The 25,432-nt window shown below is 37.2% G+C and overlaps 1 protein-coding gene across 1 annotated transcript in view; it reads left to right on the plus strand.

Annotated features, from left to right (window-relative positions):
- The first annotated feature begins 156 nt into the window (after positions 1-156).
- The window catches only part of LOC134856185 (uncharacterized), a 32,365-nt gene continuing 7,089 nt past the window's right edge, over positions 157-25,432 (plus strand). The window contains exons 1-7 of the mRNA XM_063872551.1: positions 157-318; positions 5,819-5,976; positions 6,311-6,461; positions 11,253-11,380; positions 11,736-11,852; positions 13,706-13,799; positions 13,967-14,171. Of these exons, the coding sequence (XP_063728621.1) occupies positions 157-318; positions 5,819-5,976; positions 6,311-6,461; positions 11,253-11,380; positions 11,736-11,852; positions 13,706-13,799; positions 13,967-14,171 (1,015 nt within the window). The remainder of the gene's footprint in view (positions 319-5,818; positions 5,977-6,310; positions 6,462-11,252; positions 11,381-11,735; positions 11,853-13,705; positions 13,800-13,966; positions 14,172-25,432) is intronic.

Consider the following 25,432-nt stretch of genomic DNA (forward strand, 5'->3'; position numbering starts at 1 on the left):
GGTTAATTATGAAGACCAAATATGTTTGTTATGGTCTAATTAGTCTGCATGTCATTTTTCATGACAATCGGACAAAGTGAACATTAATTTCAAAATGAAAAATTTGCAGGTGGGGGGAAAAGGAAAAAGAGCCGAGAGGCTAAGAGGAGGAGAAGGATGATAAAGAGCAAGCGGCCGGTGCCCCTGCACCCATTCATTCTGACTCCCCCCTCGCACAGCCAGTGTGTGTCTCTACACGAGATGTTCTGTCCAATCACGAAACAGCTCAAAGTGGCCTGTTTCTGCTTCACATGTCTACTCAAAAGGGCCATGATGAAAGTACATACATTACATTACATTACATTACATTACATTACATTACATTACTCAACTTTGAGGGCATAATTCGTATGCTGCTGATAACAGGCCATAAAACCCAACCCGGTACTACTTTGATAGAGTGGTCCCTCGAAAAAGCAACTATGATAGACTGGCCCCGCATGCATTTCGCATGTTATAATATTGACAACTGATTTGTGTATAAATTATTCATTTCAAAAATCTGGCGAAAGATGTTGAATCAGAAACCTTTCAGATTAAAAATTTTAATTAAGATAATTTTTATATCGAGAAATATGCTCGCTTCAACTTATTTTAGGATTTAACAACCATAATTGGATTGGCTCATTTGTCATCAAAATTCGATTTGGGCATTTTTTTTTAATTTTTGACCTTAAAATGCTGAGGGGGGAGGTTTTATTAAACGAAAAAAATTAAGATTTGTTTGAAAATATACTGCGACATATCTTTCTGAACGGCGAGATCATAATTGTTAAACATTTGAGAGCCATGTGTGTCTTATTCGCAAGGGACCTGGTTATTTTCAAGGGACCACGCTGTCATAGTAGAAACCTCCAACCCCCCCCCCCCCCGCTATTAACAACAATAAAAGCAACGGGTGCAAGTCAATAACCAGACAGGTGATAAAAGAGCCAGAAAAAAATCGGGTAAACATTAGAGTGCCAAAAAGCCAGTCGCATAAAAAGCCAAAAAACCGCATGCATAAATTATAGACGGGCGTGAATATTACTACCAACCCCCCTCCCCAAACTCCGCCAGCCTACTCTAGACATCACAAAGTATGTGAACCATTCATGAGTTGGAAAAGAAAAGACGCAACACAGACCAGGTAAGACAAGGAACAGCACCAGAGCAAACAGTCATACTATGAAAATAAGGCTATAGGAATGTTTCACGATATGGGGATATTTCGATAAGGACAGTTTTAGGGATCTACAGAGCTATGGCACTATCTTAAGCGGTCGCTTTGATGAAATTAACAAGAGAGTCGGAAGAGGTTAGCCGGGTGGAAAATAAGTTAAACGATATACCAACGTCGCCAAGATTGGAATAAAACATGGTATAATCATTGAAAAGGACTTCGAGTTCACTCAATTATTTTTGAAACTGATTATGTCAAGTGTAAAATTCGTGTACTTTACTCTGTACACGGAAAAACTCAGCTCAATATTTCTCGACACCGAATCATGTTTCAATTTTTTTTGGAGTGTGACCCTGAGCTTTTCCGGAGTTAGGCCAATTTGGGCAGAAAAAACAACCTACACCACAATTTCTCCCAGTAACTTCGTGACGTGCTCGGAACGAAAATAGCGACTTTCCTAAAAAAATTATACGTCACAAGCATGTTTTTATCTAGAAAAATTGACTCAGTTCGATAACGCATTTCAATGACAAGTTTTTCAACTTTTTCTGTCGGTCATAAACACTGCCACATTTTTAAATAATCCACAGCAAAACTAAATTTCTTCAAGAATATATAAAGTGTAGATAGTCAGATAGTTATTTCAGAAGGTGTTATTTTACTTGAATATCTGAAAAGAATAATGTGGCACAAATGGCACGGCAGGAATATAGTTAAATTACAGGCTGCCCAGATTTCAAATAGGTTATGTAATAAAAGATTTAGTTATACTAGAATTATACTCATTATGAGCTTTTGTTTAACTGGTCGCCCAAATTTATTGAAACAGATAAAAACGCCACGAAAAGAGAGGTGTCTGTGTTATTTTGCAAACTATACTCATTGCGGCATGTTTGTTCGAGTTTCGAGGAAGGTAACAGAACATTTTGGCTCGGGGTGGTTTTTTATTCATACCAATTTCGGCAGTCGAAATGATAGCGTTGAACGGAAATTTTATACTCCAAAGAACTCCATAGAATATATCGATTCCCTGAATTCGATTTAAATCATTTCACTGCAATAGTTTTTTGCAAAGTTTTTAGGGGTTTGAAAATTGCCGATTTAGTCATGTTCTGAACTAGTTTATACACTATGCTTATGCGCGCTTTTCAGAATTTATTTACAGTCACAGAGCAGAAGTAATCGACGGCAAAATTTTAAAACTTTGATAACGGTTCACTCGAATTGGGGGCATTGAGACAAAAACTGTTTATGATAAAAAAATCCCTGAAATTTCACTACAATTTTCCTTTTATAAATTTTTTGGTCGTTTTGGGCCCACATTTAGTTTGATATTAGTGCATCGATATTTTTGATATTATTGCATCGAAGGGCCTATCAAAAGGGTACCTTGCAAAAATGTTGGTTAAGATAAGCTAAATCAACTCCGTACCAAAAAAAAATAACACATTAGAATTAAAATTGGATGATGGGGGAGGGTCTGCTATAAAATAATCAGCAGGAAACATACTGTTTTCAGGAACAGATCACGACAACATCAGACTTGATTCTCATGCAAGAAAATTGTGTTGTCCTACAATTTAAAACCAGACAATTTAACACGTTACATTTTACTACCTAGTTATTCCCCTACTAAAAAACTTTGAACCCTTAACAATTCAACTCCTACTTTATAACAGGAGTTGTAATATAACACTCCATAGAATATATCGATTCCCTGAATTCGATTTAAATCATTTCACTGCAATAGTTTTTTGCAAAGTTTTTAGGGGTTTGAAAATTGCCGATTTAGTCATGTTCTGAACTAGTTTATACACTATGCTTATGCGCGCTTTTCAGAATTTATTTACAGTCACAGAGCAGAAGTAATCGACGGCAAAATTTTAAAACTTTGATAACGGTTCACTCGAATTGGGGGCATTGAGACAAAAACTGTTTATGATAAAAAAAAATCCCTGAAATTTCACTAAAATTTTCCTGTTATAAATTTTTTGGTCGTTTTGGGCCCACATTTAGTTTGATATTAGTGCATCGATATTTTTGATATTATTGCATCGAAGGGCTTATCAAAAGGGTACCTTGCAAAAATGTTGGTTAAGGTAAGCTAAATCAACTCCGTACCAAAAAAAAATAAAACATTAGAATTAAAATTGGATGATGGGGGAGGGGTTGCTATAAAATAATCAGCAGGAAACATACTGTTTTCAGGAACAGATCACGACAACATCAGACTTGATTCTCATGCAAGAAAATTGTGTTGTCCTACAATTTAAAACCAGACAATTTAACACGTTACATTTTACTACCTAGTTATTCCCCTACTAAAAAACTTTGAACCCTTAACAATTCAACTCCTACTTTATAACAGCACCAAAATTGATGCTGTAGGAACTCCTTATGTTTCCTCCAATCACACTAACAAGCCTTAAAAAAGCTGCCTTCTCTGCATTTAAAAAAAAGGAAAAATATCGGCGAGTCCTATGACATTAATGTTCTGGAAATTCAGTATGTATACTACGGAAAATGCAGAAAACCCAAAAAATTAACGAGTTGTGTTTGTACTTCGGCTCCACTTATATAAAAAGCATGGTGCCAAACAGTGAAGTCTTATTCCAACCCTCCCTTTGAAACAAGCGGTTGCAGCCGTGAGTGGAACTGCTAGGACAAATAATGCTGTCCAAAGATGGTATTTCGGCATCAAACCTTATTTCAGCGAGCGAAGCCCACTTTAACAAAAGGAAAGTAGTGGGAAGCCTGCTAAAAAAGCCTCCGTACAAAAATCAAAATTTTCGATGCAATGAGTGGCCATAAAATTACGAAGAAAAAAAAACCGCGTATTAAATGGAAGAGTCCAAAACATTATTTCCCGTTATGAAGACAAAACCTGATTTGTACTTGTTCAGAGCATTATTAAGTATAAAACTTTTGTTGGATTCAATGGTCTTATGCAATTCAAACTTTAATCCTAATTAAAAATGATTCAGCTTTTGTTGAGAAGACGTTTCCTTGCAGACTCACGGAAAACGTAACTAAACGCGAGACTGAATCATGCACTAGCAATTTAGTCACAGGACAATCGCCCCTCTTTTTGGGACGCTAGATTGCGACTAGGGAATGGCGAACCCTCGAGGTTATCGTTTATAAGACAACAATTCAAAAAAGCAGAACAAAGCGAACGGGTTACAAGCTCAATTTCGGTATGATTCTTGAATTGCTTAATTTTAAGGTTTTGGTATTGGTTAAACCTTTCATAAATCACTGTACCGGCTGAAAATGTCTGGAAAACTACGCCATTTTTTGTCGAAGAACGTTTAATTAATTGCGGGCCTTCGAAGTTCATTGAAAGATTGCTTGTTTTTTATTCGAATCATTTTGTCAATCCGAATGATTGGCAAGGTCATTTGATTTCAGAATTTACGCAAAATAAGTAGCGCGAAAATAACTCGCTATAAATGGCAAAAATTTTTCTCGCTTTATTCCTCGATATTTAAGGAAGTCCCCAATGAAGTAAGTTTTCTTTAAATTTTGGATTGAAAGGGTGTTAAGATATGAAGAAATACTTTTAAGAAGAAGTGGCTATATAATTGCTAAGGCAACGAGAAGAAGGGAGTGAAATTGAATGGTGTTAATTTGTTAAAAGTTACAGAGGTGTGAACCAAAAACTTACACCTTAGTTCATTTGAAAATTCAACGAGTGATGTTTTTCTGTTGTAATAAGCTAAAAGAACTGCCACCATCTCTGAGGCGTTAAAAAAACTAAAGATTTTGATAAGATTATACGCGCCATTAACAGCTTATGCCAAAAAAACGTAATTGGACACTTGCTTAATGGTTCCCAAAATACAGTTTTTTGGCTATTAAAACGCTCAGTTAATCCACTGAATCTCAACTTTCCAATTCCTTCTTCAAAAAAAAATCGTTACGAAAGACTTTGGAAATTGTTTCAAACCTGATCATATTTGTCCTCATAAATCATAACGTCGTTCCTGAAAAAAATACAGAGACAAACTTCAAATTATCTTGTAAGCTAAATTTTTTCCGCGAAAAAAAATGTACTAACCAAAAAACGAACGGTTTCTTTCGACTGCAATCCTGTAGCCGGTCTTTGACGCAGTTGCTGGTTTTGATTCCACAAAAAAAATGATGCAGATTTCCAATAGAGCCCGAGTTCGAATTGATTCACGTGGAACACCTTGGCCCTAGGTTATCCACAACAATTGTATGCTAATTGATTGTTTGCACCTTTCTCGAAAGAGTAGATAGGAGCAATGGATTAGGGTGGATTGTTCCGGCTGAAGCTATTTGGGGAATCAAATCATGAATTTTGCGAGGGGCGGGTTTCAGGGGCGGATTGAGGAGGGGTTGTGTCCGCCCAGCCCGATCCTCAATTCCCCCTGATTGAATCCAATGATAGGATCAGTTACTTTGACAAATTTCGTTTATTGAGATATTTAGCAGTTTGATCAGACAATAAGAGGTCGACAACTTTTGAATGTGCTTCTTTAACTGACCTAAGCCCCGATAATCTAGAGCGCTACAGGATTCCCCTATTTATGGTGTGGAGTTCCTTTTTAACAAGCAGAGAAACGTTTGACCAGTAATGAGAGTTTTCTGCAGGGCAACGTGAAGATCAGTGACGAGATGATGGGGAAGAGGGAAGATTACTGCAGATGCTGCAAGTGTGTTGAGAGATACAGACAGGAGGGCACATTGTCCTACATACAGGACAACGAATTCAGAGACCCAACTAACCCACAACATCCCCAACATTCAAGGTGAGGTACTACAGGGAGGGGGGAGGGGGGTTTGCACGAGGTGACTCTCTATGCAGTCACCGAATAAGCTATAAAAAAAGAGAAGCTCTCATTCAGGGCAATGAAAGTTTCAATAGATTTCAATGCGACTCAGATTGGTGAACATGATGAAGCTAAAATGGCAGACGTATGAACAAACAACCATCGAGTCGTTTCATATTCTTATTCTGATCACCTTTGTTATCTGTCTACGTGAAAAATGATATTATCCCCTAACAATATTGTAAAGAAAAAAAAACCAGGAGATTTGGAGATAAATTTTACGTTTGTTCACAATTTGCACATTTCGTTTCAGTCAGATGTCTCACCGGCACCACAGAAGCACAGGGGGAAGGGGCGGTGATGGGGGTTCGAGGGGGGAGGAGTACTACAGCTACTATGGGGGGTTCGATGAGGAGCACCAGTTCCTGACCCCCAACAGCAGACTCTACTACGGGGGCAGCCAGGTACACACACTCTCCCTGTTTAGGTTACAAACACCAGACAGTTTAAGCTCAACAAACAATCTCCCCACATGCGACTTGTACGACTAGCAATTTTTCTACGGAAGATACGACATTCAGACACCATAGCACTGCCATTAAAACAAATCCCCGTTTGAGGGTTTGGTTTTCGCTGAAACGGACGACCCAGAAACCTCGACAGACCCAGTTACTACACATGGGGTACCCTTCTAACCAGAGGCACCCAGAGAAGAGGAGGCTGCAGGATGGGTGGGACTTGGAGAGACAAAGAGTGTAAGACTAAAGAAGGACTAGTACAGCATGAAAGGCGAATACATAAAGAGAACAAATAAAGAAACTCGAGAGCATTGAATGTGGGGGTTTTCCGGGTGAAACATAATTTAAGGAATCACAGCAAGAGTATTAGGGGAGGGCACGGGTACCACGTGAGCCTTCGTCTGACCGAGGCTGTTTAGATGTTAACCTCGTTCTTGTTTTAAATAGTCAGCCTAATAGAATTGTGTACTTCGACAAGAAGCTTTGTCAACTTCCAATCCAAACTCAGGGTTGGAAAAAAATCCGATTTATTTTTAAAAAATCAATTTAATCGGATTATTTTGATTATTACCAAGATTTTTTTGATTATTGTGATTTGGCTTTTAATCAACGAGAGAAGCGACACAAAATCAATTTCTAACAGAGAAAAGCATACATGAAATTCTAATTCATGATGATCACTGGATCTGAAAACAATTGGCACAATTATCAAAGCCAAAATAGCGGCTTAAACGTTTTGGCGGGAAATTTTGCGACTAAGCAAGAACACACACGTGGCCTCTATTTGAACAAAGCCTTTGATATACCGCCTCTTCATTTTAATCGTGATGTTTTTGCTATTTTAATCGTGATTATTATCTTGATCATAATCAATTGATTATAATTATGCCAACCCTGTCCAAACTAAACTGTCCGATCTTTCCATCAATCCATTGATCCTTTGTCCGATCTTTAGATTTTTAAAAACTGTCCGATCAATCCAATTGAATCTTTGGTCAATCTTTGATCAAATTTGGGGTCAAAACTTTAACTTGCCCTGCTCTTCTAAGAAGTTAATCTTAATACTACAGAACTTCTAGGTGAAACAGCTTAAAAGAAAGATTTTCTTGATAATTAATTTAAAAAAAAAACAAACATCTAGGCAACAAAAATGAAAAACAAGATCTTTTGATGATTCAATTTTTTTTCATGATCCACATTTTGAAATGGGCACTTCCGTTTAGTTACGTAAGTGCACAAGCTGGATAGGGCCATACCAGTGTTATAAAAATGCATATATATCAGCAATGAAGTCATAAATCAGCATTAAATGCATCGTCGTAAAATTGATTTATCTTAGCCGTCCATCCTCTACAATAGCGCTTATGGAGTTGTCGATAATTTGAACTTTACGCAGCGCTCTGCACCCCCTTGTACAAAGTATAGAGCTCCTCAGGAGCGCGAAGCTTATTTTAGTTCTTATGTAGTTTATAGATTCTGAATAACTTTCTTGTCTTTTTTCACTTAGTTTTTCGGCTAATCGCTGCATCGTCCGCGTCCACCACCGGTGCATCCGAAAATTGGCGGGCAGAAGCTACTCTGCTCTACGTTTAAAATTCTTCGCTGATATTTGGAGTTCTTCAGCGTTTCGTGATATTTGTATGCGTCTTTATGCAGTTTCCGCGATGTTTTGGCATGGGGGTTGAAAATTTTCACATCAAAGAAAGCGCGGCTGAATCGTGAACATCAGAGTCCGTTTGCCTTAATGTCAACTCGTGCCTCACCTTCAGTTGTAGTTGAATTGTTGACAAAGCTTTCCACTTGCAACGGCTGAAGTTTCGGCTCAATCTCGACGTCATGGCAAACCTCGTTCATGAGGTTGGCGAATGTGTCTCTAATTTCATTATGTCTTATGTGTGTAACCACCCTTTGCACAGTGTAGCGCTTGTGTCAAGTTAAAATTAGCACCACATGCACATTTGAGTAGGGTTTTGGTCGGTTCCCATCCGTATCTTAAGTAAATACCATATCTGAATTCTGATTTATTCAGGTTGAAATTGTATCTGCTCAGTGGTAAATTTTTAAGTTACTAACTTATTAAAAGCTTCAGATGAAATGACGCAAACCTGAAAGATAACAGTCACGAGATGACGACGCAATAGCAACTCGACAACTCGGTCATTAAACTCAGGACGCGATCAACGCAACCACAGGCAACACTTGGTGACAGTCCTGTGCTAACTCCCTGTCGTTTGCGTCCGCAGGAGAGTAGATGTGACAAAGATGACGTCAGAAACCGCCCAGTCGGCCAAACAAAAACCTTGTATGAACAATGACTACTATCCAACAGTGCCGCAGTTGATGGCAATGCAACATCAGCTTACTTCATTCCTTGCAAGTATCACTAAATGAAATGTCATTTGCTTATTTTGAAAGAGCTTGACGCAGCCAAATTTTCTCAACCAACGCAATTCTCAAAATTAGAAGAGAAACAACGCAATTCTGACCTAAATGCCTTTAGAATTGAGGGACTTTCAGAGACCACTGGCAGAGTAGACTAGCAAAAAGAGGCTGATAAAAATGAGGTGGTGAAAGTTACGAGGTACCTGGGAGCTGATTGCAATTAAAAGAAAGTTTTCGACTTGGAAAACATAAAGAAGGGTACACACACGACTTGTTCTTGTATCAGCTGCGAACACATGGACTCAAGACTAATATCAAAAATGCAGTTGTATGAAAAGCATCTATTTTTCAGTGCAGACCTCTCAACAGATGAACTGAAAACTGAAAGGTTTGCATTGGCTAAACGACGCAAGCTGATTAATGAAGGTACGTCACCCAGACACTTGCGAATACGGCATCAAAAACTACTTCCGAAAAAACACAAGGATTGGACAAACATAAACAGTCAATGACTAACAAAAGTGAAGTCACCAATGTACATGTTCATAAACATCAGGTCTCTCAAAAATTTTATCAACACAAAACTCATATTGTGAAACTAAACTGAGACGACGGTTGCCTACAAAATACTCGCTGTGGTGTAAACTATCTTGTCTTAAAATTATCAGTAAAATACAACCGATAAAGCAATCTTTCTAATTAATAATTTTAAAAATCTTTTGGTAATTGACTTTAAAAACAAAGGTCTTCTAGGTAAATAAAATTTAGAATAAAGATTTTCTACCTGCTTAATTTTAAAAAAGAAAATAATTGAGATGAAAATCATGATCTTCTAAACAATAAAAGTTATAAATGAAGACCTTCTAGGTAGTGTAAACTATCTTTGCTTTATCGGTTGTATTTTACTGATAATTTTAAGACAAGATAGTTTACTTTACAGTGAGTATTTTGTAGGCAACCGTTGTCTAAGTTTAGTTTCACAATATGAGTTTTGTGTTGATAAAATACTGGAAAGAATATGATTTGAATCGGGTGAAATGGCAGCAAACAGTTTTTCATCTTCAGCAACAACTTGAAATTTAGAATAAAGATTTTCTACCTACTTAATTTTAAAAAAAATAATTAACATGAAAATCATGATCTTCTAAGCAATAAAAGCTATAAATGAAGACCTTCTAGGCAATAAAATATGAAAATTAATATCTTCTTGTAATTAGATTTTAAAACAAAAATGTTACGGGAGAGCAAATTTTACAAAGTAAGTCACAGTCAGACATCAGGAGAGACAGACAACATGGAAAGGCAACAAAGATGTCAGGCAACTGGAACAACTTTGAATGGCTGTAAACAAATGCAATCATGGTATTGAGTGCGTGGCTCATGAAAATACACACCCACTAATTAAAACACGTGCTACCTTTCAAGTCGGAATACATGAGAATAAAAACCCAAGACCGTTTAAAAAAAAACGACAGCAGCTTGTTATAAACTAGAGGAGGGTTAAACGAAAAAAAAAAAACAACAACAATGGAGAGGCGGACAGTGAGAGCTTTGTATCTATCGCCCTTGTCCGGAGGATGTTGCAAAGTGTGGACAGAACCACGTCTGCAGAACTACACTGGTGCTCTGATGCAAAAAGACGCTCAAAACAGCTATGCCAAGTATTTTTTTGGAATCAACTAGAAAAAACTCGAAATAGAACAAGCAATTCTCAAGAGGGATATGTCAAGGTCTTTCCTTTGGGAATGGGATGGACTCATGCAACATCCGAAAGACCCAGCACTCCATGGGAAACGAACGAAACCATGAAGAGTATCGACTAAATAGGATAAACGGAGGGGAAAATACAAGGAAAACGAAACAAGTAATTCATACAAAACAAAGTAACTGAAGACTTATTAGAACAAATCCAAACTACACAAACTTGAAGCAATTATTCTGTCTTTGTATTTTGATTATAATTCCTCATTCAAATTTTAAGCTTTAAAATTTTTGATGTTGAGATCTTCGATCAGAGCATAATCCACTCAAATTTACACTCAGAAACAGTTTCTATAGTTGTCTATAGTTCTAGTTGCCTATTTTAACGTAAGCTACCAGTGGGCTCTGATTCGCAGTTGCGGCCGCCTCTAATGTATTGTACGGTCTATGACTCGAAAGCGTTTAACCATCATTAGAAGTTGTTGGCATTAAAACAACACAAAACTAAGTCTAATTTCCTGACGTTGCCTGATCAGAGCCACTTCAACGTAAGCATCAAAACAATGAGTGATACATGTACACAGAGTGCACTCTTTGTAAGTGTAATTCTCTATCTGTCTTTTTGTGAGAGTGTAGTGTGTGTGTGTGTTGCAGTTGTCGTCCACTGACTCCGAGTTCTACCGTGAAGGGGAAGGAGAGGGGGAGGAGAGTGTGTTTGGGGAGATACAGCAGCCATACAAGGAAGATGGGGAGGACGAAGACGACAACGAAGAGGATTCACGGTCAGCATCTCTTAGAGCATCGCTCAAATTACAACACATGTTCTCATGACAGTTAAAAAGATATAGAAGGAACATTATCACCCCCACATTTTAGATACCACACTACTTAAAGGCTGAAATGCACCAAGTATCTACTTTTTTTAAGTTGTATGCGGCATTATTATATATCAAGTATTTCCTTTTAGTTGTAGAACAGAATATTGAATTTAACATTTGAAGACAGTTGATAAAAACGAAGCACAGAAGGATACCCTGGTCAAGAACGAACACGCACCAAGAAGTGGAAGTTATCAAAGAGAGTTTGATGTTGAATCCGTTGATTCTGGTTACTGGTTACTCTACTCGTGCATTTTAGAGGGCGGAAGAAGTCGACTGTCGGTGGCTTGAAGAGCAGCAAAAAGAACAAGTCCAGATCCACTCTCAACACGAACACGAAGAAGACGAACAAGAGAGACACTAGAGAAACTTCGAGGTCAGGGATGAGCATCCATACAGATGCGAAAAAAAATAAGTCGAAAAAACGAAAGACATTGAAAACGCTAGGGGAACACGAAAAAGGTCGGGGATGAACATCCATACAGAGGCGAAGCGGAGCTTCGCACTACTTGCGATACAACACAATCATTGAAAAAAGTCGAGAAAAAAAAACGAAACATATTGAAAACACTAGGTGAACCGAAGTTTTCGTATGTCTCAATGAAGCTGAAGCTACGATTTTGATACTTTTTTGAATTTGTTACTCTGATGCGGGACGAAATGCGTAATTTCAAAAATTGTACTTTGCCCAAAACCTTAGTTGTTTCGCTACTAAAATAAGTGAGAAGAGTGAAAATTTTTGAGATTTTGAGTTTTCCATAACAAAAAAACAAGACTGCTCGTATCAGGGCGAAGCCCTGAATGTTCCGACTGCCTTTAAAGGTTCATGGAGCAGTAATAACATAAAAAAAACTAAATCTAATCAAATAAAATGAATTTTATACAAAAATCATCCCCACACGCCATTTAAATTACAAAAGGATAAATTTTGCTCCTTGTAACAAATCAATTATGGCAAATAAGCTTCATTCAACCAATTTGTAACGATTTTAAAGACGGATTAAATCTCCGTTTACGCGTTAAAAGCGCGAAATATATCGCGCGTTAATTGTCCCAAATTGGCCATAATGGCAATCTTTAAACCCCCATAACTTTACAAAAAATGATCACAGGTTTGATATCTTTTCAAATTTGAGATCAGGACATCAATACCTTTCGAATGATATAAAAAGATTCCTTCAAAAATGGCTAGTTAATAAGTCTAAATTTGTCTGAAGAAAAAAAAACCCTTCCCGAGCACAAATAGTCCGTTACTTTCGTACCGAAAGTCGGAACAATAACTTAATCTCCCATATAATGAAACCCACAAGTTGAGTAGAAAGAATGTGAGAATCGCTACTTAAGATAAAATAATGAATTTCACACATAGTTATAAAAAACAAGACCGCTCGTATCAGGGCGAAGCCCTGAATGTTCCGACTGCCTTTTAAGGTTCATGGAGAAGTAATAACATAAAAAAAACTAAATCTAATAAAATAAAATGATATTTATACGAAAATCATCCCCCACACGCCATTTAAAGTACAAAAGGATAAATTTAGCTCCTTGTAACAAATCAATTATGGCAAATAAGCTTCATTCAACCAATTTGGAACGATTTATAAGACGGATTAAATCTCCGCTTACGCGTTAAAAGCGCGAAATATATCGCGCGTTAATTGTCCCAAATTGGCCATAATGGCAATCTTTAAACCCCCATAACTTTACAAAAAAAGATCACAGGTTAAATATCTTTTCAAATTTAAGCTCAGGACAACAATGCCTTTCGAATGATATAAAAAAATTCCGTCAAAAATGTCTAGTTTAAAAGTCGAAATTTGTCAGAAGAAAAAAGCACCCCGAGCACAAATATTCCGTTACTTTCGTATCGAAAGTCGGAACAACAAGGAGTAGCCGCTTCTGCAGGAAAACTTGCGTAACCGCTCCTTTCGATTGAAATTTTCATCTCATATTTGATAGGGCAGTTTTTAAAAAATTCAAACAGTGTTTAAAAACGGTCAAATTTCAAAAAATTGCCATTCAAAACCAAAATCTTTTTTTTTTCTGTCGTGGCCGGTAAAGTAGACAAAATTCCCAATTTCTCAAAGAGTTTCTCGATTGACAACTTAACCTGAGAGTTGGCACCGTAATTTTCGAGTAGAGTAAAAAACTCGCTGAGCTTAAATCTTAAAAAAGCATGCCACTGGTTTAAAAATGAGAATACTTGGGTGATCATCACTGCTGATGCAGAGACAGAAGTGAAGACGAGGATGACGAGGAAGAGAAGAGTGAGTCATCGGGGGGAGAGAATGATGAGTCACGTGAATCGGAAGAGAAGGCAAGAGTAAGAACTGATCTGTAGCACTCATTCAAAAACATGTAATAGCTCAGTGAAAATCAAGAAAAAAGCACCAAACTGGTATCGTTTCAAAAATCATAAGAATGCAGAATAATAAATTCCACTTCTATGGTTAATCGTAAGCCTTCCGAGATTTCTGCTTTGTTTAAAAGGACGGCACTTCGGCAGGGGATTCGAAGACGAAGAAGAAGGCGAAGAAAGAGAAGAAAAAGAGCAAGAAGGATGAAAAGACAGCAAAGAACAAGACGGAGAAGACAACGAACAAGGACACAACAAGGATTGGGGGCACAACTAACAAGAGAACAGCCAGTAAGGCTACTAAGACAGCGAGGGGGGCTCAGACAGCCACTGCCAGAGGTGAGTACAGAGAAAGGGGGTGTCACTTGCTCTTAGGGGTGTGGAAATATGAAGTATTTGAATTTATTGTCAATAGATATATTTAAATTATTTAATTTAAACTGAAATATCCTAAAAAAACAAAGCTTTTTTCGTTCAATTAATTCTCGGTCAATTATTACGCTTGCGATTAGCAAGCAGCGCTACTCACGCGCTTACCGCAGGAACTTTATAGAAACGGACTATGCGAGAAATGGACACGTTAGAAACGGACTATGCTTAGACAGGCTAATTGACTTTTCACAGATCCTCTGCGAACTTAAGAAACCACAATTATTAAGACACGATGAACGTAAGTCAGACTCTTCTTATATAGTATATAGGACGCAGTAGTTTTTTCAGGAAAAGTCTTAAAATTTGTTCATGCTCAATTTTTCGCGGTTTAACTTTTGATATCTTTTTACTTTCAGTTCAATTTCCTCTGAGAGCAAACTCTTTCAAAAAAAATCTTTCAAAAGTAGGCAAACTTGTGTAAAGACAGCAACAAAAAGGTCAAAGCAACAGCACTATCGAGCAGCAAAAGTGTGAAGGTCAAGAATAACGTGATCAACTTCTAGTTTGGAAACGGGAATTTAATATTCAAATTTCCCAGCGGGATAACAAATTCACTTATTGGTCCAGTTTTCTCAGATTGGGTTAAATTATTTAAAAAGCATGGATCACAAATTGCTCCAAAAGATCAAAGAGCTTCGAGAGCAGCTATTTTTTTCTTTGAAATTCGAAATTTGAGATTTCAAAAAAAAGAATTCTGTCTGTTGGCTACGTAAAATGTTTCAAAATGTTTACGTATCTTAAAATGCACGTAGGTTGCTCCGTATACAAGAGTTTTGTTCTGTGGATAAAATATCCTTCAACTTATCATTAATGAATCGTTTTCTCGATTTTTTGAAACGGAAATTTCAATTATATATTTAATGATCCAGCAAAACACATTTTTTTGTTTTTTTTTCAGAAAATCAATTTTTCGCTTTAATATCACACCCCTACTCAACAGGGACTTATAAAGAACACAAACTAAAACGTTGTGAAATCTCATGACCAAAGCAGAAAAACCAAACGCTTAATGCGGCTAAACTATCTCAATAAATGATCGATTATTTTTTCTTATCCTATCGTGATGGGCGAAGCCAACAAAAAAACCATTAGCACATAGGGTGTTTACTTTTATAGGCACTTTCGCTGAAGCCCAAAATTTGTACATTTTTCAATCAAACTTTCCAAAATATGTACATTTCTTGTGTCTCCAAAAAAAAGGATTGAATAAAGCATTTTTCTCAAGATCAAGAAAAAATATCGAGCAGTAAATGGAATGAAACGAACAAACTTCTAGCACAGAATTTAAAAAAAAAAACGCGGAATACAAAAAATGTGCTTGGTAAAATAATTAGACCATTAAATTAAGTATTTACAGCAAATTTACAGTGAATTTATTTCAAATATGAATTACACCAGCAAAAGTAGATATTTGATAGAGTTTGATAAAATGTTACTTTGTTGTAGCTAATTCTAGGTTAAAACTATTAAAAAGAATAAGAAGTAAGATGAATTAGTCGGTAAGGTAAAACATTGAAACAATGAGAGATCATTCTCTCCGCCGGAGAGAATGGCTAATGAAGGTCATATCTAAGTGACCAGTTAATTAAGTAAGTATGTTTTGCAATAATTACAAAACCTGATGTAAAATCACAACATTCCCCTAAGCAGGAAAAAATTTAAATTGCAATATAGTAATGCACAATAACTAACTATGACTGACTCCTTTCTCCCCCTTTAAGGACGAGGGAAAAAAATTAAAGCGCCTTAAAATGAGGTACTAACACTAAGTAAAGCTCCACTAGTGTTAAATGACTGCAAGAAAGATTATCCAGATTCCGACGGATAAGAGTTATGTTAAAATGAGATAAAGGCACAACGTTTTGGCACAACGCTGAATTTAGCACAGCGTTTTATCGGTGAGGTCATGGCTTATAATGCGCTAGTAAAGAGGATATGATTTAAAGAAATTATGGGAGCGAAAGATGATGATTTCTTTTGTAGAGTGAAATTTATCCGAAGGATAAAGTTCTCGAATTTAGCAAACAGCATTTTGATAACTGGAAAATTAGCACCGGTTTACAAGATAAATTGCGTAGATAACACAAAATTTTAATGAGGGTGGACTTGGTTTGCAAAACACAAACTGAAGGGAAGGCGATTTAAAAGATTTATGAGAGCACGTGAAGATGTCTTCTTTTTACTGAATGAAAAATTTATCCAAAGGATTAAGTTCTTAAGTTTAGCGAACGGCCGTTAATATCTGAATGTTAGCACCGGTTTAATCAGTTAATGTGTGTTATTTGGTAAGCCAGAATATCAGATTAAAGTATAGCTAAGTGGTTATAAAGTTTTGTAGTCTTTTAGAAAGTTTTCGAGTTCAGTGTTGAAAAGTTCGCTATCGAGATCGGAGTGATCGCCGAAATTTGCTATTTCCATTCTCAGTGATTCGTCGGTTGATGAGGTTGACATTTGATCTGATGATGATGATGAATTTGAATCTAGAACAATTAACTCCGCCTGATTCGTCTTGTTGATTGTCTCATGTGGTTTCTCAATCTCTATTACAATAGGCTCGGCCGCAGAACCAGAGGCTTCTTGGACGCTCTCTACGGCATCAATAAAGTAAAGTTGACCATAAAATTTTGGTGGGCCGACATTTCTACTAGAACGACGGATGGTAGGAGAAATTTTACCGGGTATTACGGCAGGACTGTTAGGTATAGCACACTCATCCGTTGAGTCACTTATCTCGTACACCGGGAAGTCTGTGGTTGAGTCGGTCTCCGTCGGATTATGCTCAACTTGTAGGTATTTTTGTCCAATGGTGTCGTTTTCCCCTCCCTGATTTGCGGTTCTCTGATCCGCAGAGCTAAGTGTTCGGCTGGAGGGCACTATACTTATTGGGCACTCATATGATTGATCCATGGGTTGTTCACTGTTTGGGAAACTGTCGTTTTCTAAAATCTCAGATTTTATTTCAGGATTGGTTATAGAGGAATTAAAATTGTTTCCGATTGAGATGTGAGGTGTAAGTGAGTCTGAAATAAAGCGCTCTCTGGCTACGTCTCTACAAGGGAAACCGCCCGCTATCCATTCCCATTCACTAGTATCCGAAATATCCGAAGGAATTAGCATAGATTCATCCAAAGCGATGTAACCTGGAGGAGTTGGTGACTTCTTTGAGCGTCGTTTCTGTCTTCTTGTGGGGATGAATGATGACCCAGATATGCGTGTCCTAGTTAGGTTGTCGGATGATGTCGGGTCTAATTGTATGGTCCTTCTTTTTGTTGACTTCTTGGGTTTTGGTTTTCTTTTTGAGCCTTCCAGTTTCTGACCTACTTCAACATTAGGATAAGGAAAGTACGGGAATTAAATGTTTCCTCTAAAAGGTCTGATTTTATTTGAGGTAGAGATAGGAATCGCAAGGTCGGATTTTCGTATTATTTTTCCGTCGGATAACTTAACTGTCGAAGTAGAAGAATTTATAATTCTTTTGTTTAGTTCTTTATAAAAAACAGTCTCGGTTGATATTACCGTTAGTTTTCCGAAGGATTTCACCTTTGAAAGGACTTTTGATTGGTATTCTGTTTTGAGTCATTTTCGAGGATGAAGCATAGTCTGTATCGTAGCCTTTTTCAGTCGGATTTTGGTTCTTCTTCGCAATCAAATCGTCCTTGTATCCGTCCTCTATTCTATCATTCGCGTTCCAATCCTTAGCTCGATCCTTAGACAATATTGATTTCCCTTTGTCTAAGATTCCAAAGGAGGGTTTACCCGAAGCTAATTGTTTCCAAATAGTATTTGGTTTTCTGTTATAGTGGATCTCGAAAGGTGAACATTTAATTTTTGATTAGAAGGTAGAACGTAGGTTCCAAATGATTTTTGAAACGGCATTTTGCAGTGTGTTTTTATGATGTTCTTTTGAAATAGCCAGTAGTTTGACTTTCACAGTGTGTACTAGTTTTTCGACTATTCCGTTGGAACGGTGATCGCCTACTGTACAAAAGATTATTTTGATGTTGTTGAAATCGCAGAATGATTTGAAGTCTTGACTTGTAAAGCAAGTAGCATGATCTACCCTCATAATTTAAGGTATCCCGTGTAAGAATATGTAGTCTTGTAAAAATTCTATAACTGTTTTTGAAGAGGTAGATGATGTAATTTTTGCCGACGGAAATTTAGAAAATCTGTCAATGCAAAGTAAAATGTATTTATTTGACCCCCAATAAGAATCCAAAGGACCCGCGAAATCTAAATTAAGTTATTCATTCGGTTCTGATAATGGAGGAAGTTCACTAATTTGTGAATTAGGAATAACAGTTTTTATATTCTTACCCGCCGATGTACACTCTGAGCAATTAATTCCATGAAAGTAGATTTGCCTGTTAATATGCGGCCACCAAATGTATTGGGCCAAATATTTCATTCCGAATTGACCTGGATGATGTGTTTCGTGGAGGGTCTTCATCATCGCGTTTCGTAGGGTAAATGGAATAACGAGTTCGCCGTCCATGTAAAGTAATCCGTCGGATTCGTGAAGGTCTCGGGTGAAATGTTTGAAATACGAAGAATCTGCATTAATCTTCTCCACCTTATTTTGAAGTGCTTTAACAATAGGGCTTAACATGGGATCGTCTTCTGTCAAAAGAGCTACTAACTTGGCGTTAAATAAAATTTTTAAATCCAAGGGTCGATCCGGCAACTTTAAATTTTCACGGTATTTTTTAACGAGATTGATATGATCTGGTAAAAGTTGGAAGTCTAAATCTACGGAAATACCGGAAGTGGTGGGATTAATTACAATATTCTTATTATTCATATTAACAGTATCTACAATTTTTTTATCTACAGGTGAATTAATTAAACTACGATTAAGGATTAAAAAATAAAGAAATGCGGAGTTGGAAATAGAAATAATTAAAGTATTTGTATTAGAATAATCCGTTGGAATACAATTTGAGGTACAAAATTCTGTTCTTCTGTGATTGAATGAGCAAATTGGAAAAGACGAGTTAATAAGTTTTAGTACTGCTGCTATTATGTAATTACGTAATAAGACGTAATCGGAATTTTCCAGATTGAGACCAATGGCTGAGCAGGTAGTTCTTAGTTTCTCCGACGGATTTAATGATTTATTAATCTTATTAATGTTTGCTACTACGAATTCTTCGTCGTAATGTGATATTGGAAGGGCTTTTCCGGATGGAATTCTAGAAATAAGGTCAGTGAAGCCCATGTCTTTTCATGCGATATGTTTGATTGAGAAATTAAAAGGTAATAATCTGTCTACCCATCTTGTTAATCTACTGTGGTAAGTTTTATTTCCGTGGTTTGGTGATAGAGCGGATAATAGGGCTTTGTGATCAGTGATTACTTCGAAATCTGATCCGTAAAGGTAATTCTTATAATGCTCAACAGCCCAAACAACCCCTAGAAGTTCGAGCTCGTTAGTAGAGTATTTAGACTCGTGAGGGTTTAAAAAGCGTGACGCAAATGAGATTGTTTTCCAATCGTTCCCATGGAGTTGTTCGAGCGAGGCTCCAAGTCCATTGCGTGATGCGTCTGTTTTTACTCTAGTTTTTCGTTTTACGTCGAAATGTGTATTCTCTGTTAAGTTTACGATTTCTTCTTTTATTCTTTCGAACGCTTTTGTATGATCATCGTTCCATTGGAATATTGATTTCTTATTTAGGAGCGGTCGGAGTGGGCTTCCTAAGGATGCTAGGTTTGGGACGAATTTAATGTATTGGTTTATGGAACCAAAAAATGATCGTAATTCTTTCAGATTCTTCGGTATAGGTAGGTCTTTTATAGCTTTCGATTTGTCGAATAACGGGGTAATTCCTGATTTAGAGATTTTAAATCCCAACCATTCTATTTCTTTTTGAAAGAATTTACATTTTGACCATTTTACGGCAAAGTTGTATTCGTCAAGGGTCGATAAAATTTTTAATACAATATTCTTGTGGTCTAAGAATGTTCCTTTGGAAGAGATTAAAATGTCGTCCAAGTAACAGTTAGTAAATGGGATTGAACCTAACGTACAGTCCATTACTCTTTGAAATTCATTGGGCATATCCCCTAGGCCGTAAAAACCAGTTAAAAATTGGTAGGTACCCGTAATATCACCGCCCACGATACTGAAGTTACATTGGTTACTAGTAAATTTGTCTAACGCTAATTGACTGTATGCATTTTTTTAAGTCTAAGTAAGTAAACCACACTTCTCCAACGGAATCATTAGTAATTTGTGCCGCGACGTTGTCTACAAGTTCGTGGATGTTTGGCATTTGATATTTGTTCTTGTAAATCTGTTTGTTTATGAACTTGGAATCTAGGGCTAGTTTGATGGATTTGTCTTTTTTGCAAGTGATGACTATTGGGCTAATAAATCTGTCTTCGTCGCAATTTTCTAATTTTTTAATATGTCCCTCTGCTTTTAATCTATTGAGTTCTGTTTTTACCGCGTCCAGTAAATGGAGGGGAACTCGTCTTCCTTTTAGTTGAATTGGTTTTAATGGTTCGTGAAAATGGGTGATTTTCATCTGATTTTTGATTTTTCCAATCCGAAGGAATAAATTTTTAAATGACTTTGATATATTGAGAATTTCCCTATCTTGGTTTGTTTGGGAAATGGAATTTATTGACTTACACTGCTTGTTGGTCTGGAAATGTGGAAAATGTTTCTGAGAGATTTCTATCCCCACTTTTGGAAGGTTGTCGTTTCCTAAGATATTTCTTTCATGTCCTTCGGTTAGGAAGAATTGACAGTCGTTGTCTGACCAACCATTTGAAAATATCGGGATCTTCACCTTTCCAGTGATGTTTATGGCATTATCCGTGAATCCACAGTAGAGGTCTCTAGTTGTCTTATCCACCGGATAAATTTTCAAGTAGGGATCGCGTAATTTCAATTCGTGAAGTACGTTTTTCTTAAGAAAGCTCACCGGGCTAGCTGAATCCACTTGAATGTTTAGAATTACTTGATTTTCTTTTCCGAGTCCGATGTTTAATAATTTCTTCAGTTCCTTTCCGTCGTTATCAAAAATTGTAGTTACATTTAGTACAGAGTAATCGTCGTTTTCACTTTGTCAAGATTCCGACCATGCGTTTATGACGCCACAACATTCTCTATCCGTGTGATCGGTATTTACATCCGGAATATCCGACGGATTAAAATCTGTATTATCTACAATTTGAGTATTTACAATGTTTACATTTTTACGACGAGATCTACAAAGTCTGGTGAAATGACCTTTGAATTTACAAGAAGTACAAGTCGTGTCCTTTGCTGGGCAAACTGCTAAGTGTCCTTTTGAGAATGAACCGCCACACTTCATACAGCTGTTACTTCTTTCGATGTTGAGGGTTGGTTCTCTTTTGACGTTAAAATGGTTGTTTGGTTTATGTACGGATGATCCGTTGGATTTAAAATTATTAGTTAACTTCAAGTGATTCAGAATTCCTTTTTCATCTATGAGTGCTACGTTTAGTGCTTCGCGTGGAGGGAGGGTTTCTGTTAATAATTTCCTTTGGATGTCGTAGTTTTTCATATTATTTATGAAAATATCTCTTATCCACTCTTCTTCTCCTGCGGTTATGTCGCACTTTTTCGCCATTTCAGCTAAGGCACCCCAAAATTGTTCGAGGGATTCTCTGTCGCGTTGTTTTCTATTTAACAGTTTATGTCATTCGACTGTGACATTTGTTTTTCTTACGAAAGCAATCGCTAAAAACTCCCAGAATTCTTTAAAAGAAATTTGTAAGACTTTCACCTTGGTAAATTTTTGTCCGAAGATCCTTTTTCCTTCATTTCCCAGTGCCAGATATAAAACGGAACAAAATTTCTTGTCTGCTTCTTCTATTCGCATTCCGTTGAATTTCTTGGTTTCGGTTTTTATCGATGCTGTTTCTTCTTCGTCATAATGTCTTTGTTCTTGGGAATTTCTCTCCAATCTCGAGCGTCTTTGAGTATCTGTTTCACCGTCCGTTGAGTTTTACAAATTTGGAGATAGTGGGTGTTGTCTCTCCGACGGATTGAGTAGATTTTCTATATCTATGTTTTCCTTAGCAATTATAGCTAATTGAAACAGATCACTCCAGTCTTGCCAAGGAATGGGTGGGTCTACCGTATGGTTTTGCCAAAAGGGAGGTATTCCTCTCACGTTAGATTCGTTAGATGACTGCGCCATGATAAAATGTTACTTTGTTGTAGCTAATTTTAGGTTAAAACTATTAAAAAGAATAAGAAGTAAGATGAATTAGTCGGTAAGTTAAAACATTAAAACAATGAGAGATCATTCTCTCCGCCGGAGAGAATGGCTAATGAAGGTCATATCTAAGTGACCAGTTAATTAAGTAAGTATGTTTTGCAATAATTACAAAACCTGATGTAAAATCACAACAGAGTTGAAAAATAATTAAACGAGAAACACCTGTTTTTTATTAGGATGTAAATGAGTAAACACAGAGCCGAAGTGGAGCTTATCCCTACTTGCAAATTCAAATTGATTGTATCAAATAAAAGAAAGAATGAAGAGACTGGTAAAATTATATAAGAATGAAAACTACAATGAATCATAGCACTTGCAACTTCGATGAAAAAAGCTTACGGCATAAAAAACATCTTTGAGCAGACACCAGTTGAACCGAAAATAAAATGATTTCATAAAAAAAATCAAATTTCATTAAAAAAAACCTTTCAAGTCCACCCCTGAAGCTGGAATGAGCAACACTTGCATTTGCAACTGCAGCACAAGTTGCTTACAGCAGAGGTAAAATCCGTGAAGTGGTTACTGACCTGACAAAACTTGAGCAGACAAACGAAAGTCTGTCTGATCGACCCCCGACCTTAGAGAAAGAACCTGGAAAAGGGAAGAAGTGAATAGAATGACCATGCACGGAAGAAGTGAATAGAACGGCATTGCTAACTGATTTAAATGATTTTGTTAAACTAGTTGTTAAACCAAATCTGCATTCCGATTTGATACGCTTGCTAATCGCAAGCGTAATAAACTATATAAACTGACATTGTATTAAAAAACAATATGACTTTACACCATTTTACACAAGACTTACTGGCAAAAAACTCTATTGTTTATCCGGCTTTCAAAAGAAGTGACGCAATATTTGTGCTATGAATGTTTTTTCTGTAAAAAAATTGAATTTTAAAGTGACATTTTTCGACCGAACGTTTCGATTCAGTCTGAAAAACATTGTGGGTTAAAGCTCAAAATTGCAAAAATATTTCGCTTCCGACTCTTTTCCGCAAAGTTTTGGCCAGTTTGGTACTATTAATTGCGCTATTTACGTGTATTCCATAATCACAGAGACTAAGCCACTTAGTCTCTGAGATAATGGAATACACGTTTCTCAGTAAGCATCTCAATATTTGAAACAATTAGTCTGCCTCATTTTGTTTTTTTTTTGCCGCTCACTCTAAATTTAACTTGCCGCTCAGACTGATTCAAATTGATTGTATCAAATAAAAGGAAGAATGAAGAGACTGGTAAAATTATATAAGAATCAAAACTTCAAAGTTGTTTTGATGAAATTAATTGGACGGTCTGGGAAAAAAGAAAAATTACAAGCATTGAACAAAACCTCGCAAGAGAGCTTGAAATTGTCGATGATGGAGCTAAGTTTGGAATGAGTTTCTTATCCCCGGATGGTTTGCACCCGAAACCGGAAAAAAAGTACAACAAACTGAATAAAGATCTGTATTCTGTTCTTAAGCTCCTCTGCTAATGTACCCACGCGAGAATCGACTTGGAGAGGAGTGAAAGAGCTCTGATGTTTTTAACTGGCTCGAGCCTTTTAATGTGATGAATATACGATGAAGTGCAACGTAGGAAAAGATCGAAAGAAACAATCGGAAGCAATTCAAACCAGGAAAATGAAAATACGAGAAACACCCGACAAAATCACTCAAAATAGAAACTCGAAAACGTATCAACTAACACCTCTGAGAACAAGAAGATGTGTCTAAATAAAAAATGATGATGATGATGCAATGTTGAGTTACTAACTGAGAAATATATCGCTTCAAATGTGTGGATGCAAGATTTGCAAAACCAAGTTTTATTTTACCTTTTCCCAATAAACAGTTTTCCGGGTACCTTAAAGAAGAGCCGGAACACTCAAGGATATGTACTGACACAAGCAGCTTGTATATTTTGTACTATGCGGAGTATGAGTAATCCAACAACCAATTGAAGGTATTTTGTGTAGGGGGAACAGCGGCGACTGCCACTCAAAATATGCGGAGTATGAGTAATCCAATCAATTGAAGGTATTTTGTGTAGGGGGAACAGCGGCGACTGCCACTCAAACTATGCGGAGTATGAGTAATCCAACAATCAATTGAAGGTATTTTGTGTAGGGAGGAACAGCGGCTACTGCCACTCAAACTATGCGGAGTTTGAGTAATCCAACAATCAATTGAAGGTATTTTGTGTAGGGGGAACAGCGGCGACTGCCACTCAAACTATGCGGAGTATGAGTAATCCAACAATCAATTGAAGGTATTTTGTGTAGGGGGAACAGCGGCGACTGACACTCAAACTATGCGGAGTATGAGTAATCCAACAATCAATTGAAGGTATTTTGTGTAGGGGGAACAGCGGCGACTGCCACTCAAACTATGCGGAGTATGAGTAATCCAACAATCAATTGAAGGTATTTTGTGTAGGGGGAACAGCGGCGACTGACACTCAAACTATGCGGAGTATGAGTAATCCAACAAACAATTGAAGGTATTTTGCGTAGGGGGAACAGCGGCGACTGCCACTCAAACTATGCGGAGTATGAGTAATCCAACAATCAATTGAAGGTATTTTGTGTAGGGGGAACAGCGGCGACTGACACTCAAACTATGCGGAGTATGAGTAATCCAACAAACAATTGAAGGTATTTTGCGTAGGGGGAACAGCGGCGACTGCCACTCAAACTCTGCGGAGTATGAGTAATCCAACAATCAATTGAAGGTATTTTGTGTAGGGGGAACAGCGGCGACTGCCACTCAAACTATGCGGAGTATGAGTATTCCAACAACCAATTGAAGGTATTTTGTGTAGGGGGAACAGCGGCGACTGCCACTCAAACTATGCGGAGTATGAGTAATCCAACAATCAATTGAAGGTATTTTGTGTAGGGGGAACAGCGGCGACTGCCACTCAAACTATGCG

This window comes from Symsagittifera roscoffensis, unplaced genomic scaffold (assembly GCF_963678635.1).
Source record: "Symsagittifera roscoffensis unplaced genomic scaffold, txSymRosc1.1 SCAFFOLD_25, whole genome shotgun sequence".
NCBI classification, from domain to species: Eukaryota; Metazoa; Xenacoelomorpha; order Acoela; family Convolutidae; genus Symsagittifera; species Symsagittifera roscoffensis.